General features: G+C 44.6%; 1 protein-coding gene across 1 annotated transcript; it reads left to right on the top strand.

Moving 5' to 3' along the window:
- The first annotated feature begins 16,113 nt into the window (after positions 1-16,113).
- LOC115118281 (beta-1,3-galactosyl-O-glycosyl-glycoprotein beta-1,6-N-acetylglucosaminyltransferase 3-like) lies at positions 16,114-18,331 on the top strand. The gene has a single exon (XM_029646858.2). It carries the CDS (start codon positions 16,190-16,192, stop codon positions 17,525-17,527), a length of 1,338 nt encoding a protein of 445 aa, XP_029502718.1. The 5' UTR covers positions 16,114-16,189; the 3' UTR covers positions 17,528-18,331.
- Positions 18,332-18,537: the final 206 nt, after the last annotated feature.

Raw genomic sequence — 18,537 nt, 5'->3', positions numbered from 1 at the left:
GGATCCCGGTGCCACCACCCCGCTGACCAGAAGCTCTCGGGTGTGCGAGAACACGTGGGCGGACGAAGAGAGAGCAGTAGGAGTAGCAGTGTTATCTGTGGTGATCCATGTTTCCGTCAGTGCCAAGAAGTCGAGGGACTGGAGGGAGGCATAGGCTGAGATGAACTCTGCCTTGTTGGCCGAGATCGGCAGTTCCAGAGGCTACCGGAGACCTGGAACTCCACGTGGGTCGTGCGCGCTGGGACCACCAGATTAGGTGGCCGCGGCCACGCGGTGTGGAGCGTTTGTATGGTCTGTGCAGAGAGGAGAGAACAGGGATAGACAGACACATAGTTGACAGGCTACAGAAGAGGCTACGCTAATGCAAAGGAGATTGGAATGACAAGTGGACTACACGTCTCGAATGTTCAGAAAGTTGAGCTTACGTAGCAAGAATCTTATTGACTAAAATTATTAAAAATGATACATTACTGCTGAAGTAGGCTAGCTGGCAGTGGCTGCGTTGTTGACTTTGTAGGCTAGCTGGCAGTGGCTGCGTTGTTGATTCGGGGGCTAGCTGGCTAGCTAGCAGTGTTGATTACGTTACGTTGCGTTAAAAGAACGACAATAGCTGGCTAGGTAACCTAGAAAATCGCTCTAGACTACACAATTATCTTTGATACAGAGACGGCTATGTAGCTAGCTATGTAGCTAGCTACGATCAAACAAATCAAACCGTTGTACTGTAATGAAATGAAATGAAAATGTGAAAATGTGATACTACCTGTATCAAGTTCTCATTTGCAACTGCGACCTGGCCAAGATAAAGCAAAGCAGTGTCACAACACAGTTACACATGGAGTAAACAATTAACAAGCCAATAACACAATAAACAAGGCAATGACACATAGAAAAAAGAAAGTCTATAAACAGTGTGTGCAAAAGGCATTAGGAGGTAGGCAATAAATAGGCCATTGTAGCGAATAATTACAATTTAGCAGATTAACACTGGAGTGATAAATGAGCAGATAATGATGTGCAAGTAGAGATACTGGTGTGCAACAGAGCAGAAAAGTAAATAAAATAAAAAGAATATGGGGATGAGGTAGGTAGTTTGGGTGGGCTATTTACGGATGGACTATGTACAGCTGCAGCGATTGTTTAGGTTCAACCTCTTGAAAGGGATATCAACCAGATCCCTTTTTCTACGTATTCCCTAAGGTGTCTACAGCATTTTGACGTAGTTTCACGCCTTTATGTTGATGAATGAGCGTAAACGACTACATTGCGTAAGTGGCCAGCTGAGGGCTCTCAGAGTGATTCTTCCGTAAAAGACAGAGGTAGTCATTTTTCCTCTCGCTCCTAGTGAAAAGACAATTGTCCCGGTTGATATATTATCGAATAGATATTTGAAAAACACCTTGAGGATTGATTATAAAAAAACGTTTTTCCATGTTTCTGTCGATGGCGCTATTTCCGGTGGATTTCTCAACATAACGTGACCAACAAACGGAGGTATTTTGGGTATAAAAATAATCTTTATGGAACAAAAAGGAACATTTGCTGTCTAACTGGGAGTCTCCTGAGTGAAAACATTCGAAGCTCATCAAAGGTAAACTAATAATTTGATTGCTTTTCAGATTTTCGTGACCAAGCTTCCTGCTGCTAGCTGGACATAATGCTATGCTAGGCTATCGATAAACTTACACAAACGCTTGTCTTGCTTTGGCTGTAAAGCCATAATTTCAAAATCTGAGATTACAGGGTGATTAACAAAAGGCTAAGCTGTGTTTCACTCTATTTCATGAATATGAATATTTTCTAGTAATATTTTTTGACTGTTGCGCTATGCTAATTAGTGTAGTTGATGACAATTCTCCCGGATCCGGGATGGGTTAAGGAGAAGTCTATCTTTAATTCTGTGAATAACAGTTGTATCTTTTATCAATGTTTATTATGATTATTTCTGCAAAATCACCGGATGTTTGGAATCAACATTACTGCACGAAAGGCGCCAATGTAAACTGAGATTTTTGGATGTAAATATGCACATTATCGAACAAAACATACATGTATTGTGTAACATGATGTCCTATGAGTGTCATCTGATGAAGCTCATCAAAGGTTAGTGATTCATTTTATCTATATTTCAGCTTTTTGTGACTCCTATCTTTGGCTGGAAAAATGGCTGTGTGTTTTTTTCGACTTGGCTATGACCTAACATATGTTGTGACCTAACATATTTTATGATGCTATAACCCAAGATAAAGCACTGATAGAAGTTGGTGAACCCCAGGAAGCATTGCAGCTGCAATGTAGGCTGGGGCCAATCCACCACCGTTCTCACCTTCCTGGGATCAATTTGCACACTACCTGCGGCGATGATGAAACCCAAAAAAGGGATGGTGGAATGATGGAACTCGCACTTCTCTGCTATTACAAACAGCTGGTTCTCCAGGAGGCGTTGAAGAACCTGTCGGACGTGGAGCACGTGTTCTTCCCAGATCCGCACCAGTGGGTAGGCGTTCCGTAGATCACAGATTGGAAAACACGGTGGCCCCCTGGAGCGGCTCTAAGGCCGAGGAGATTGGTAGCGGGAAGCGGTTCTTCACCGTCATGTCATTGAGATCCCTCTAGTCAATGCACGGGTGCAGTGTCCTGTCCTTCTCCACAAAGAAGAACCCTGTGGAACCTGGTGGGAGAAGAAGACAGACGGCAAGGGAGCAAGGGATTCCCCAATGTAGGTCTCCATCACGTTGGTCTCTGGTCCCGACAGTGAGTACAGTTGTCCCCGAGGCATAAGGTCCGTGCGGCAGGAGCAAACTGGCCCGGGCTCCAGCCCATGATAACAACAGTAGACCAGTTAATGAGAGGATTGTGTCACTGGAGCCGGGAGAATCCTAATCTGAGGGGACTTAATGAACAGGAACTGGATAGCCTCGCTGTTGGTTGGTGGGAGTTGTGTTGTGGGTGACTACGCCTATAGAGCACCCGTCCAGCGCTCTACCATCCATGGGAATAGAGAGAGGCTGAGTGGGGATGTTCAGATTATACCCCAGGGTTACGTCCAAAAGGCTCTCGCCGGCCCCAGAGTCACGGAGAGATTTGGACTGGTCTCCCAACAGCAGAATCACATGAAAAGGGGTGCGAGCAAGGGAAGCAGGAACGTTTTCCATATGGCCCACCAGAGTACTCGCTTCTACCGGTGAGCCTGTTTTTTTAATGGACAAGGGGACACGAAATGACCATGAGTCCCGCAATACAGACAACTCTTCGTGTCGAGCCTTTATTGCCGTTCTGTTGGCGACAGCACAGCTCTACCTAGTGGCATAGGCCCATCGATACGGATGGTCAAAGCAATGAGGGAATCGAACTCTGGGGCTGCAAGCTCATCCTTGACCTCCTCCGAGATGCTGTGCAGGAACATATCAAACAGTACCTCTTGATTCCAAGCACTCTCCACTGCCAATTTCCGGAAATCCATTGCATAATAAGCGACACTGCGGGAGTCCTGCCAAAGCTGGATTCGCTTCCGGGCGGCCTATCGCCCGGAGAACGGGCATCAAAGACCTTCCTCACTTCTCCCATGAACCACTCCAGACTAGCACTCCAGACTAGCACATGTGGCCGGCTTTTGTTCCCACAAGGCAGTAGCCCAGCTTGATGAGGTCAGCTATCTTGGAGTGTTCCAAGGGGATGGAGGAGGGCTGAACCTCAAAGACGAGGGCACACTGAGCTAGAAACGCCCAATAGGTGCTCGGCTCTCCATTGAAGCATTCCGGAGGAGGTAAGCAGGGCTCCCGAGAAAGTGGAGTGACCGATGAGACGGCGCTGCTAGCAGCTGAGTCACTGAGGGGCTGTTGGGTTTCCACCGTGGTAGGTGGCCTCCCAGACAACCCGTGGAATGCTGGCCCGGGTCTGCTGGGTCAGGCATGGTCAGTTCGTACTATCAGGAATGAGGGTAAGACCCAGATGCAAACACGTCGAATTGACAATGGTTTAGTAATATTATTTGTACAGATAAACATGGTGTCACGAGTGGCGCTCGGCGGTCGTCGTCACCGGCCTATTAGCTGCCACTGATTGTCTTTCCTCCCCCTCCTTTGTATGTTTATTGGTAGCACCTGTTTATGTATGATTAGTTTGTCTTTATTAGACAGCCGGCCCGCCTGGTTGTTGTGCGGGATTATTTCAGTGTAACCTTCGGCTCTGTTGTAGAGGTACGTGTTAGTGCCTGGTCGTGATTTTTCCGTTGTACATTTTCATTCCCTGTGTTTGGGGCCGTTACTATTGTGAGCACCCTGTGGTGCGTTGGTGCTATTAAAGACGCACAGCATTGCACTCTCTGTCTCCTGCGTTTGACTCCACACCCACGACACCCGGAGCATTACACATGGTACCTTCAGGCATTTGTAAATTGCTCCCAAGGATGAGCCAGACTTGTGGAGGTCAACAGTTTTTGTTCTGAGGTCTTGGTTGATTTATTTTTATTTTCCCATGATGTCAAGCAAAGAGGCACTGAGTTTGAAGGTAGGCCTTGAAATACATCCACAGGTTCAAAGTATGTCAATTAGTCTGTCATAAGCTTCTAAAGTCATGACATAATTTTCTGGAATGTTCCAAGCTGTTTAACCTCTTCGAGATAGGGGGCGAGCTCCCCCTCTATACTGCCCCTGTTGGAGAAAGTGCGTGCCCATAGTAAACTGGAAATATTTTTCCCCAAAATTGCTAATATATGCATATAAAAAATATTATCGAATAGAAAACACTCTAAAGCTACTAAAACCGTTTAAATTTTGTCTCTATGTAAAGCAGAACTCGCAGGGCATGCATTCTCCCAAATGCTATCTTGTCATGGAGAAAGTTGGCCCAACTTTGACGTCATCTCACATGCACTTCCCAAACAGCTACCGCCCTGGGAACAGTCTGTACGTGTTCAGCGCGAAGCCTGCTTTCAATGGGGCTTGTCATTGTGAGAATCGCGCGCTCACGGGAGTTTGAGCGAGCTGAAACCTCTCGGCCACGCGAAAAAAAAGGTGACTTTTACGAGCGCTCTGGCCGGGTGGAGTCCTTTCTTCACGATCGATTAAACGATGTGTGTGTTTCTGTTCGCCCTCACGATTTCTGTGCACCTTTTATAACATGTTAAAGCTTAATTATGAACATAGTTTGACAAGTTTACTCGACATATAATATGTACTTTCGACGTTTTGGTGCGCATCCACTTGAAATTTGCCTACATTTCGACCGAAAAGTGCCGTTTTTGAGAACCGAAAGACACAGACTTGAAAACTGAACGCTGATTTGGTAAGTATAATCCCTTCCAGGTCTTCTGATGGAAGAACAGCAAAGGTAAGGGAAATATTTATGTGTTAATTTTGGGTTTCTGTCGACTCCAAGATAGAGGAGGCATAATGATACCTTTGGAGCGCCGCCTCCTAGTATAGCCTAGTGAACGCAACCTGTAACGTTAAAAATAAATGTAACACAGCGATTGCATTTAGAAGAAGTGTATCTTGCTATACATATGTAAAACATGCATATTTAGTCAAAGTTTATGATGTGTATTCCTTGTTAGCTGACGTTATCTGCCGGAGCTATTTCATTTCTCCTGACATTGTAGTAGCATTTTTTGAACGATGCGTCATTGTAAACAGAGATTTATGGATATATATTGCAGATTATTGAAAAAAAAATGAATGTACTGTGTAACATGTTATATTACTGTCATCTGATGAAGATTTCAAAAGGTTAGTGAAATGATTTTTCTTTTAATCCTGCGTTTGTTGATTGCATATTTTTTCCTACTTGGCTATGCTAATGAGGTATGTCTGCGGTGGTGGTTGGACATAAATATGTGCTATGTTTTCGCCGTAAACCATTTTAGAAATCTGACTTGCTGGGTAGATAAACAACTTGTTTATCTTTCATTTGAGCTATTTTACTTGTTAATGTGTGGAGGTTAAATATTTTTAGAAATATTTTTTCGCATTGTGCGTTATGCTAATGAGCTTGAGCCCTAGTCACGAACCCGCATACGGTATTGGTGGACTATGAGGTTAATTTTTGTATAAAAAACGTTCCCGTTTTAAACAAGATATTTTGTCACGAAAAGATGCTCGACTATGCATGGAATTGACAGCTTTGTAAAGACAAAACTCTGACGTTTCCAAAACTGCAAAGATATTATCTGTGAGTGCCCCAGAACTAATGCTACAGGCGAAACCAAGATGAAGTTTCATACTGGAAATGCCCCAGTTTCTGAAGGCGCTGTGTTCCAATGTCTCCTTATATGGCTGTCAATGCGCCAGGAATGAGCCTGCCCTTTGTGTCGATTCTCCAAGGTGTCTGCAGCATTGTGACGTGTTTGTAGGCATATCATTGGAAGATTGACCATAAGAGACTACATTTACCTGGTGTCCCGCCCGGTGTCCTGTGTCGAAATTATTGCGTAATCTGTAGGTCCATGCGCGTTCCATTTCTTCAGAAGAGAAAGTCAACTGCCACGAAGGATTTATCGTCGATAGATATGTGAAAAACACCTTGAGGATTGATTCTAAACATCGGTTTGCCATCTTTCTGTCGATATTATGGAGTTAATTTGGAAAAAAGTTCGCGTTTTAATGACCTAATATATATATATATATATATATATATATATATTTTTTTTTTTCTTACCCAAACGTGATGAACAAAACGGAGCGATTTGTCAACACAAATAATATTTTTTGTAAAAACGGAACATTTGCTATCTAACTGAGAGTCTCCTCATTGAAAACATCTGAAGTTCTTCAAAGGTAAATGATTTTATATGAATCCTTTTCTGGTTTTTGTGAAAATGTTGCATGCTGAAAGCCAGGCATAATCCTATGCTAGGCTATCAATACTGTTACACAAATGCTTGTTTAGCTATGGTTCAAAAGCATATTCTGAAAATCTGAGATGACAGTGTTGTTAACAAAAGGCTAAGCTTGAGAGCAAATAGATTAATTTCATTTCATTTGCGATTTTCATGAATAGTTAACGTTGTGTTATGCTAATGAGCTTGTGGATAGATTTACACAATCCTGGATACAGGTTTTTTTCGTAGCTAAACGTGACGCAGAAACGGAGCGATTTGTCCTAAACAAATAATCTTTCAGGAAAAACTGAACATTTGCTATCTGAGAGTCTCCTCATTGAAAACATCCGAAGTTCTTCTAAAGGTAAATTATTTTATTTGAATGCTTTTCTGGTTTTTGTGAAAATGTTGCCTGCTGAATGCTAACGCTAAATGCTACGCTAAATGCTACGCTAGCTATCAATACTGTTACACAAATGCTTGTTTTGCAATGGTTGAGAAGCATATTTTGAAAATCTGAGATGACAGTGTTGTTAACAAAAGGCTAAGCTTGAGAGCAAATAGATTAATTTCATTTCATTTGCGATTTTCATGAATAGTTAACGTTGCATTATGGTAATGAGCTTGAGGCTCTAGTCACGATACCGGATCCGGGATGGCTCGACGCAAGAAGTTAAAGGCACAGTCAACTTAGTGTATGTAAACTTCTGACGCACTGGATACATTGAATTATAAGTGAAATAATCTGTCTGTAAACAATTGTTGAAAAAATGACTTGTGTCATTCACAAAGTAGATGTCTAACTGACTTGCCAAAACTATAGTTTGTTAACAAGACATTGGTGGAGTGGTTGAAAAACGAGTTAATGACTCCAACCTAAGTGTACAGTCATGGCCAAAAGTTTTGAGAATGACACAAATATGAATTTTCACAGTCTGCTGCCTCAGTTTGTATGATGGCAATTTGCATATACTCCAGAATGTTATGAAGAGTGATCAGATTAATTGCAATTAATTGCAAAGTCCCTCTTTGCCATGCAAATGAACTGAATCCCCCAAAAATATTTTCCACTGCATTTCAGCCCTGCCACAAAAGGACCAGCTGACATCATGTCAGTGATTCTCTCGTTAACACAGGTTTGAGTATTGACGAGGACAAGTCTGGAGATCACTTTGTCATGCTGATTGAGATCGAATAACAGACTGGAAGCTTCAAAATGAGGGTGGTGCTTGGAATTATTGTTCTTCCTCTGTCAACCATGGTTACCGGCAAGGAAACACGTCCCATCATCATTGCTTTGCACAAAAAGGGCTTCACAGGCACGGATATTGCTGCCAGTAAGATTGCACCAAAATCAACCATTTATCGGATCATCAAGAACTTCAAGGAGAGCAGTTCAATTGTTGTGAAGAAGGCTTCAGGGTACCCAAGAAAGTCCAGCGAGCGCCAGGACCGTCTCCTACAGTTGATTCAGCTGTGGGATCGAAGTATCACCAGTACAGAGCTTGCTCAGGAATGGCAACAGGCAGGTGTGAGTGCATCTGCATGCACAGTGAGGCAAATACTTTTGTTGGATGGCCTGGTGTCAAGAAGGGCAGCAAAGAAGCCACCTCTCTCCAGGAAAAACCTCAGGGACAGACTGATATTCTGCTAAATGTACAGAGATTGGACTGCTGAGGACTGCGGGAAATGTCGTTGTCTCAGATGAATCCCTTTTCCAATTGTTTGGGGCTTCCGGAAAAAAACTTGTACGGAGAAGACAAGGTGAGCGCTACCATCAGAACGGTGTCATGCCAACAGTAAAGCAGCCTGAGACCATTCATGTGTGGGGTTGCTTCTCAGCCAAGGGAGTTGGCTCACTCACAATTTTGTCTAAGAACACAGCCTTGAATAAAGAAAGGTACCAACACATCCTCCGAGAGCAACTTCTCCCAACCATCCAGGAACAGTTTGTTGACAAACAATGCCTTTTCCAGCATGATGGAGTACCTTGCCATAAGGCAAAAGTGATAACTAAGTGGCATCAATATTTTGGGTCCATGGCCAGGAAACTCCCCAGACCTTAATCCCATTGAGAACTTGTGGTCAATCGGGTGGACAAACAAAAACCAACACATTCTGACAAACTCCAAGCATTGATTATGGAAGAATGGGCTGCCATCAGTCAGGACGTGGCCCAGAAGTTAATTAACAGCTTGTCAGGGCAGATTGCAGCGGTCCTGAAAAAGTTTTGACTCTTTGGATCAACTTCATGTAATTGTCAATAAAAGCCTTTGACATTTACGAAATGCTTGTAATTATACTTCAATATTCCATAATAACATCTGACAAAAGTATCTAGACACTGAAGCAGCAAACTTTGTGGAAATTAATATTTGTGTTATTCTCAAAACTTTTGGCCACGACTGTAGGCGGCAGGGTAGCCTAGTGGTTAGAGCGTTGGACTAGTAACCGGAAGGTTGCGAGTTCAAACCCCCGAGCTGACAAGGTACAAATCTGTCGTTCTGCCCCTGTTCCCAGGCCGTCATTGAAATTAAGAATATGTTCTTAACTGACTTGCCTGGTTAAATAAAGGTAAAAAAAACATCCAACTTCAACTGTACATATATCTGAGAACAATGCAAAATTTTACACATGAACGGCCGCTCATTCGACAGAATTGCAATGTACATATTTAAGTGTGTATGTCTTTACTGTCTCTCCGTTGAAAACACTTGATTCGACAAGGAGTAATTCAGAAAGTATCTTGTCTGCTCACTAGAGAACAAAGTCTTTCGTAGTTATAGCCTGTTATAGTAGATAGGTCAGATGTAGCAATGGTTGTTTGATTGGGAAAATGACATTAAAATGGTTCTTTCCGAGTACCAACCGGTGGTTCTCGGTCGCTTTTACCAGACTAAAGAACAGCTACAGACTGAATGTTCCTGTGTAGTTGACTAGCATCACTACTCTGGACAGTTCTGACTTATACTATGTGGACAACTACAAATACCTAGGTGTCTGGTTAGAGTCCTTCCAGACTCACATTAAGCATCTTCAATCCAACATTAAACCTAGAATCGGCTTCATATTTCTCAACAAAGCCGACTTCACTCATGCTGCCAAACATACCATTGTAAAACTGACTATCCTACTGATCCTTGACTTCATTTACAAAATAGCCTCCAACACTCTACTCAGCAAATTGGATGCAGTCTATCACAGTGCCATCTGTTTTGTCACCAAAGCCCCATATACTACCCACAACTGCGACCTGTATACTCTCGTTGGCTGGCCCTCACTACATATTCGTCGCCAAACCCGCTGGCTCCAGGTCATCAATTTCAATCAGTCAATCAATCAAGTTTTTGCTAGGTAAAGCCCAGCCTTATCTCAGTTCACTGGTCACCATAGCAACACTCAACCATAGCACAGGCTCCAGCAGGTAAATTTCATTGGTCATCCCCAAAGCCAACACTTCATTTGGCTGCCTTTCCTTACAGTTCTCTGCTGCCAGTGACTAGAACAAATTGCAAAAATCACTGAAAGCGGAGTCTTATATCTCCCTCTCTAACTTTAAGCATCAGCTGTCAGAGCAGCTTACCGATCACTGTACCTGTACACAGCCAATCTGTAAATAGCACACCCAACTACCCCCTCCCCATATTGTTATTTATCCTTTCTCTTTTGCACCCCAGTATCTCTACTTGCACATCATCATCTGCACATCTATCACTCCAGTGTTAATGCTAAATTGTAGTTATTTCACCTCTATGGCCTATTCATTGCCTTACCACCCTATTCTTCTACAATTACACACACAGTACATAGATTTTTCTGTTGTGTTTTTGACTGTACGTCTGTTTATGTGTAACTCTCTGTTGTTGATTTTGTCACATGGCTTTGCTTTATCTTGGCCAGGTCGCAGTTGTAAATGAGAACTCAACTGGTCTACCTGGTTAAAAAATTTAAAAAATGAAAGTCTTTATCTTCTTCAATGGAGAAGGTTTCAGCACTGTTGGTCTCGCTGGCCTATAGAGTGGTAACCATTTCAGCGTGGGGACGCACTTCCTCACGTTCTCTGTCTTTAGTCTTGTCGATTTCATAACCATTTGTGACATCGGTTACACACCGTCCACCTGCTTGGTGTAATGTAAATTTCATCACGAGTCCTATTTAAGCACTTGGGGAAAAGAGTGTTCCCTCCTTTTGTCTGTGCTCAAGTGGGCGTGGCTTGGTTAAGACTTCATATGAAAAACAATTCTCTCATTTAGACGTCTAACATCACATTACATCTTATCACAAATAGTTTAATATTTAATCATATAAATTCCCCATCATTTGGATGTCATTTTGATCCCTGTGAAATATACACATTCAATGATACAGTTATTTTGCTCTACAGTCCTTAGTTACTGTCACGACTCTGACCGAAGGTGGCTCCCCTTCCCGTTCGGGTGGGGCTCGGCGGTCGTCGTCGCCGGCCTACTAGCTGCCACTAATTATTTTCTCCCCCTCCTTATGTGTTTATTGAGTACACCTGTTTTGAGTTGGTGATAATTAGTGAGGCTTTATTAGTCAGCCGGCCCGCCTGGTTCTTTGTGTGGGATTGATTATTGTAACCCTGGTGTATGCATTAGATGTACATGTTCGTGTGTTTAGTGCTAGACTGTTTTCGTTTCCCTGTGTCTGGGGCGTTTGGTTTGAGCACCCGTAAGTGGGTTGACGGTAGTTCTCCGTGTGTGCATTAAAGTAGCACTTTATTGAACTCTGCTTTCCTGCGCCTGATTTCACCCTCACGACACCCAGGACCTTACAGAATCCCGCACCAGATAAAGAATGGAGTCAGCAGGAGCAGCGGCCAACCCTCTCCCATCGATGGAGGAACGGGTCCTACACCATACCACCGTTCTCCATCAGATCGGAACGGCTATGGATCAGGTGATGGAGAGAATGGACCAATGGGAGAGAAGTGGTCTCCTCTCTCCCCATTCGTCTCTCCCAGCTCAGGACTCCCCATCCCCCGGCTCCAGCGCTCTCCGTCTTACGCTCCCGAGGGTTTATGATGGAGCGGCGGCAGGGTGCCAGGGGTTTTTTCTCCAGCTGGAACTGTACCTGGCCACCGTCAGACCCACTCCCTCGGGAGCGGAGAGGGTGAGTGTCCTCATCTCCTGCCTCACGGGTCGTGCTCTGGAGTGGGCGAACGCAGTCTGGAATGGCCCAGACTCAGCGAAGGAGCACTACCCAGAGTTTTCCCACCGTTTCCGCGCCGTGTTTGACCATCCTCCAGATGGCCGAGCGGCAGGAGAACGACTATTCCATCTCAGGCAGGAGAAGAGGAGCGCCCAGGATTACGCGTTGGAGTTCCGGACCTTGGCAGCAGGATCTGGGTGGAACGACAGGGCCCTTATCGACCACTACGGGTGTAGTCTCCGGGAGGACGTCCGCAGGGAGCTAGCGTGTCGGGACACCGCTCTTTCCCTGGATGAGCTGATTGACATGTCCATCCGACTGGACAATCTGCTGGCTGCCCGCGGGCGTTCGGAGAAGGTCCTGTGTGTTCCACCACCCAGCACCTCCGCTCCCGTTATGATGGAGTTGGGAGGGGCTGTGCCGAGGGGTACCGGAGGAGGAGGCCAATCGGTGCTGGGGGGGTCCGTCTGGGAGTCGAGATGGCAGGCGGAACACTTCTCGATCACCCCAGGTGAGTTAGCACCAAACTCACATGCTTGTCTTGATTTTTTTTTTTAAAATGTTCCCCTCTTCTCAGCATAGGGCGCTAATCGATTCAGGCGCAGCTGGGAACTTTATGGATCGCGGACTCGCTCTTAAATGAGGTTTTCCGCTTCTGCCGATAGATTCTCCATTTCCCGTGCACTCCCTAGATAGCCGGCCATTAGGGTCAGGGGTGGTCAGGGAGACCACAGTTCACTGGACATGGTAACACATGGGAATCATAGGGAGCGTGTCAGTCTCTATATTATTGATTCGCCTGCATTTCCAGTGGTGCTAGAGATTCCCTGGCTGGCCCGGCACAATCCTAAAATTTCGTGGAGACAGGGGGTTCTCCAAGGGTGGTCAGAGGAGTGTTCTGGAAGGTGTTTGGGAGTTTACATCGGTGCCACATCGGTGGAGAGTCCAGACCAGGGTCCCACGGTGTGCATTCCCCCCGTGTATGCCGATTTGGCAATCCCTTTCAGTAAAAATAAGGCGACTAAATCACCACCCTATCGACCGGGAAGGGATTATGCGATAGATCTCCAGGTAAACGCTGCGCTTCCCAAGAGTCACGTGTACCCATTGTCCCAAGAGGCGACGTTGGCTATGGAGACATATGTCACGGAGTCTCTGGGTGTTAGTATAATTTAATTATGCCAATGTGCTTTCATCAATTGAAAGCCCTTAATCTATTTTATGAGAATTTGTAAGATTTCTTGTTTGCATAAAATAGACGCAGACCAGTCTTTAAATAATAGGTAATAATTTATTCTCGGAGCGTGCTACCACTTAAACACATACATCAGTTTATATACAGATCATGACGTCATTTCACTGCCTTAACTGAATCCCCTCCTCTCGACCGGGACAAAGTAAGGTGAAAAGTTCATTCTAACTTACTAACACACTCCCAGATAACTTTTGACCCCTCAACATTATCAATCACCACTGAACTGACAGTTTTATTAGACAGAAAACCTAGGAATGCACTCACTGCCTTATCTTCAGTTGGGTCAACCATAGGCGACCTTATGTGTTTACACAGTCCACAACCCATTAGTTTCTTCCTAGTTGGAATGGTGTTCATTAACTTTAATTACTCCTTGTCCGTGTCCCTCTTATGAACTCATATTGTTAATCAGATATAATAAAAGAGTATAAGTTTACTTACAGTTCCATTTAAAATGATTTGTTCAGTCATATTAAATCATAATTTCCTAACACTGGGACAGGGGTACATTTGGTCCTCCATCTCACCCGTCTCCTCAAGTTTCTTTTTTGTGAAGAAAAAGGAGGGAGGTTTGCGTCCGTGTATTGATTATAGAGGTCTAAATGCCATCACAGTGGGGTTCAGCTACCCACTACCTCTCATTGCTACAGCGGTGGAATCATTTCAGGGAGCGCAGTTCTTCACAAAATTGGATCTCAGGAGCGCTTATAGTCTGGTGCATATTCGGAAGGGAGACGAGTGGAAAACAGCATTTAGTACCACATCGGATCACTATGACTGCGTCATGCCGTATGGGTTAAATAATGCTCCAGCCGTTTTCCAATCCTTTGTAGACGAGATTCTCAGGGACCTGCACGGGCAGGGAGTGGTTGTTTATATCGATGACATTCTGATCTACTCAGCCACTCACGCCGCGCATGTGTCTCTGGTACGCATGGACCTATACGTCAAGGCTGACAAGTGTGTGTTCTCCAAACGAGCCGTCTCCTTTCTGGGTTATCGCATTTCCACCTCGGGGGTGGAGATGGAGGGTGACCGCATTAAGGCGGTGCGTAATTGGCCGACTCCGACCACGGTAAAAGAGGTGCCGCGTTTTTTGGGTTTTGCTACTACCGGAGGTTTATCCGGGGTTTTGGCCAGATAGCGGCTCCCATTACCTCACTGCTGAAGGGGGGCCCGGTGCAGTTGCGGTGGTCAGCAGAGGCGGACGGAGCTTTCAACAGGTTGAATCCGGATCCCTCTCTAGCATTCATAGTGGAGGTGGACGCCTCAGAGCGTAACTATGATGTGGGGGACCGGGCGTTGTTAGCGGTGGTCAGGGCTCTGAAGGTGTGGAGACACTGGCTTGAGGGAGCTAAGCACCCCTTTCTCATCTGGACTGACCACCAAAATCTGGAGTATATTCGGGCAGCTAGGAGACTGAACCCACGTCAGGCAAGGTGGGCCATGTTTTTCACCCGATTCCGGTTCACATTATCTTATAGACTAGGCTCCCAGAACGTGAAGGTGGACGCACTGTCCACTGCGACTTGTATGCTCTAGTCGGCTGGCCCTCGCTACATATTCGTCGCCAGACCCACTGGCTCCAGGTCATCTACAAGTCCATGCTAGGTAAAGCTCCGCCTTATCTCAGTTCACTGGTCACGATGGCAACACCCATCCGTAGCACACGCTCCAGCAGGTGTATCTCACTGATCATCCCTAAAGCCAACACCTCATTTGGCCGCCTTTCGTTCCAGTTCTCTGCTGCCTGTGACTGGAACGAATTGCAAAAATCGCTGAAGTTGGAGACTTTTATCTCCCTCACCAACTTCTCACCAATCTGCTATCTGAGCAGCTAGCTGATCGCTGCAGCTGTACATAGTCTATCGGTAAATAGCTCACCCATTTTTACCTACCTCATCCCCATACTGTTTTTATTTATTTACTTTTCTGCTCTTTTGCACACCAATATCTCTACCTGTACATGACCATCTGATCATTTATCACTCCAGTGTTAATCTGCAAAATTGTAATTATTCGCCTACCTCCTCATGCCTTTTGCACACAATGTATATAGACTCCCCTTTTTTTCTACTGTGTTATTGATTTGTTAATTGTTCACTCCATGTGTAACTCTGTTGTCTGTTCACACTGCTATGCTTTATCTTGGCCAGGTCGCAGTTGCAAATGAGAACTTGTTCTCAACTAGCCTACCTGGTTAAATAAAGGTGAAATAAATAAAAATAAAAAATAAAAAGTGTGTGTAGGCTACCTGCCCCTCGCCAATTCATTAATTAGGGACAGATATTTATTTAGAGAACAGTGGATTAACTTTTTCAATGCTAGTTAAGGATATGATAGTTTTCATATTTGGATAGTTATCACATGATAGTTATCACATTGGATTTATTAACTACAAAAAGGTAAGACATGTTTTTATTTTAATTCTGGTGCCAGTCTGCACAAACATGTTTGTTAGCTTATTGCTAGCTTGTTAGGTAAATCTGGTCTAGCTCTGTAAAACTCTAGGCAGTATTATGTGTAATGTAATGGAACTGAGTCATGATCAATTGTTAGCTCTGGTCCAACATTAGTTGAGCCAACTCTCTGATGTTCAAAGACATTCAAACTTCTTCCCCAGGTAAAAGTCTGTGGTAATGCATGTCATATCAACAAGATGTCCAGCGCTCTCCTCCCCCACAAAACGTCAGTCGCACATCGACCAGCAAATGATCCATGTACAGGGGAAACCATGCATAGCGTACTACAGGTTGAGCCACTCCCATGCCAACTAGAGTGTTTACCCCATGCATAGCGTACTACAGGTTGAGCCACTCCCATGCCAACTAGAGTGTTTACCCCATGCACACAGACCATGCCCACTATGTATATACTAATACCACCACATAGACCGTCACTACTACAGAGAATAATACATCATAGATAATACAAGACTAGGCATGTCTCTACTTCGGTTGTCAAGCTCTCAGAGAGTCTTCAGGAACTTATCTCTGATCGTACTGAGTGGCTCTGTCTGTTTGTTCCTGTGGGCCGCTCTCAGACCCTGCTCTGACAGGAAGCCTCTCCGCTCTCCAGACCTCCTCCCTCTGCACTACGCTGTAGACTTGCCTGCCTGCTCAGCCATCATCCGAGGAGACATAGAGGGCCTGGAGAAGGAACAGCTCAGGAGACTGCTGAAGACCAAGAAGAAGAGCCAGCTGCTGTCGGAGGCATTCTACCACAACGTGACACAGGACTGCCAGAGATTCGTCACAGACAGAGAGTTCATTACCATGCCTCTCAGCCCGGAGGAGGAAGAGTTCCCCATTGCATTCTCCATGGTCATCCACGAGAAGATTGAGATGTTTGACCGGCTCCTGCGTGCTTTATACACTCCTCAGAACGTCTACTGCGTCCACATCGACCAGAAATCATCCGAGGACTTCAAGAGTGCAGTTAGGGCTATCGTGTCCTGCCTACCCAATGTGTTTGTGGCCAGTAAGATAGAGAGCGTCATCTATGCCTCCTGGTCCAGAGTGCAGGCTGACCTGAACTGCATGGAGGACCTGCTAAAATCACCTGTCCAGTGGCGGTACCTTCTCAACACCTGTGGAACCGACTTCCCCATTAAGACCAACGCTGAGATGGTTCAGGCCCTCAAGCTGCTGAACGGAAAGAACAGCATGGAGTCAGAGGTCACCAACGGCTACAAGAAGGGCAGATGGCAGTTCCACCACAACGTCACCAACACCGTGGTCAGGACAGAGGTTAAGAAGACCCCTCCACCTATCAACACCCCCATGTTCTCTGGCAACGCTTACTTTGTGGCATCCAGGGCCTTCGTCCGTCACGTGATGAAGAGTCAGGAGGTCCAGGTTCTGCTGGAGTGGGAGAAGGACACCTATAGTCCTGATGAACACCTGTGGGCCACTCTGCAGCGCATGACCGCTGTCCCAGGCTCCAACCCCTCCAACAGTAAGTACCAGCAGTCTGATATGAACTCCATAGCCAGGGTAGTGAGGTGGAGCTACCTGGCTGGGGATGTGAGGAGCGGAGCCCCCTACCCCCACTGCTCCGGGACCTACAGGAGAGCTGTGTGTGTCTATGGAGCTGGAGACCTGCAGTGGCTCCTAAACCAACACCACCTTATCGCTAACAAGTTTGACCCCGAGGTGGATGATGTGGCTATTAGATGTCTGGAGTCATACCTGCGCTTCAAAGCAACACACCGTGTATCATTAAAGACAGTGGAATCTGGGAGTATCGTAGCAAAACTATTAAATGTTAACAGGTTGTAAATACGGTAATACACATGTATTTATAATATATGATATATTTCTGATTTGTACAGAATATTTATGTTAATACTGTATATTTATGATTGCCATGCTTATTTAAAATATGTTTTGGATTGTATTGACATTTGAGTTATTATCCAGAGCAACTTAACATTAGTGATTGTTGTATATTTCTGATGGTACTGTATTGAAGGTTGGAAATACAGTCATGTATGTTTATTTATGTTTCTTTAACTGTTGGGGTTGCACTGTAGATTTTTCTGAATGCCATGTACTGTATTTCCTAGATATATATCCTCCTGTACTCGTTATTTATTACGCAGCACCGCCATCTAGTGGAATAACTTGTCTAACTGGACACAGCAGTACTGTAACCTCATTATAACAGTTATATATGTGTACTCAACAATGCCGGGGTGAAGGTTGTATATCATGATAAGTTATTGATTACAGAATCAGCTAATCTTCTCTCAGTGTTTTAATCAATGTCACTTTAATTAATGTCAACAATATCTTGAGTTACACCAAGGTACTAAGGCTGCTTGTTACTTTGCCTACTCATAAAAAAAAATTGTTGTTGGAACCATCATCAATCATTTCTGCACAGCTGTATGTTGACTGTATATCTAAGACATGATTGTATCTAAATATAGTCCAACATGAAACCCAGTCTTGTCATGTAATTTAGTGTTCCTGTAGTATATCATTTATTAAGAATAAATATGCCTGTCACGCCCTGGTCGTAGTATTTAGTGTTTTCTTTATTATTTTGGTCAGGCCAGGGTGTGACATGGGTTTATTATGTGGTGTGTTTTGTCTTGTTTTTTTTTTAGGTATCGGGATTGTGGTATAGTGGGGTTATCTAGAAAAGTCTATGGTTGCCTGAAGTGGTTCTCAATCAGAGGCAGGTGTTTATCGTTGTCTCTGATTGGGAACCATATTTAGGCAGCCATATTCTTTGAGTGTTTTGTGGGTGATTGTTCCTGTCTCTGTGTTAGTTTGCACCAGTA

This window comes from Oncorhynchus nerka, linkage group LG9a (genome assembly GCF_034236695.1).
Source record: "Oncorhynchus nerka isolate Pitt River linkage group LG9a, Oner_Uvic_2.0, whole genome shotgun sequence".
Classification (NCBI taxonomy): Eukaryota; Metazoa; Chordata; class Actinopteri; order Salmoniformes; family Salmonidae; genus Oncorhynchus; species Oncorhynchus nerka.
Note: the sequence above shows the minus strand (reverse complement) of the source record. Positions and strands in the feature narration are given on the sequence as shown.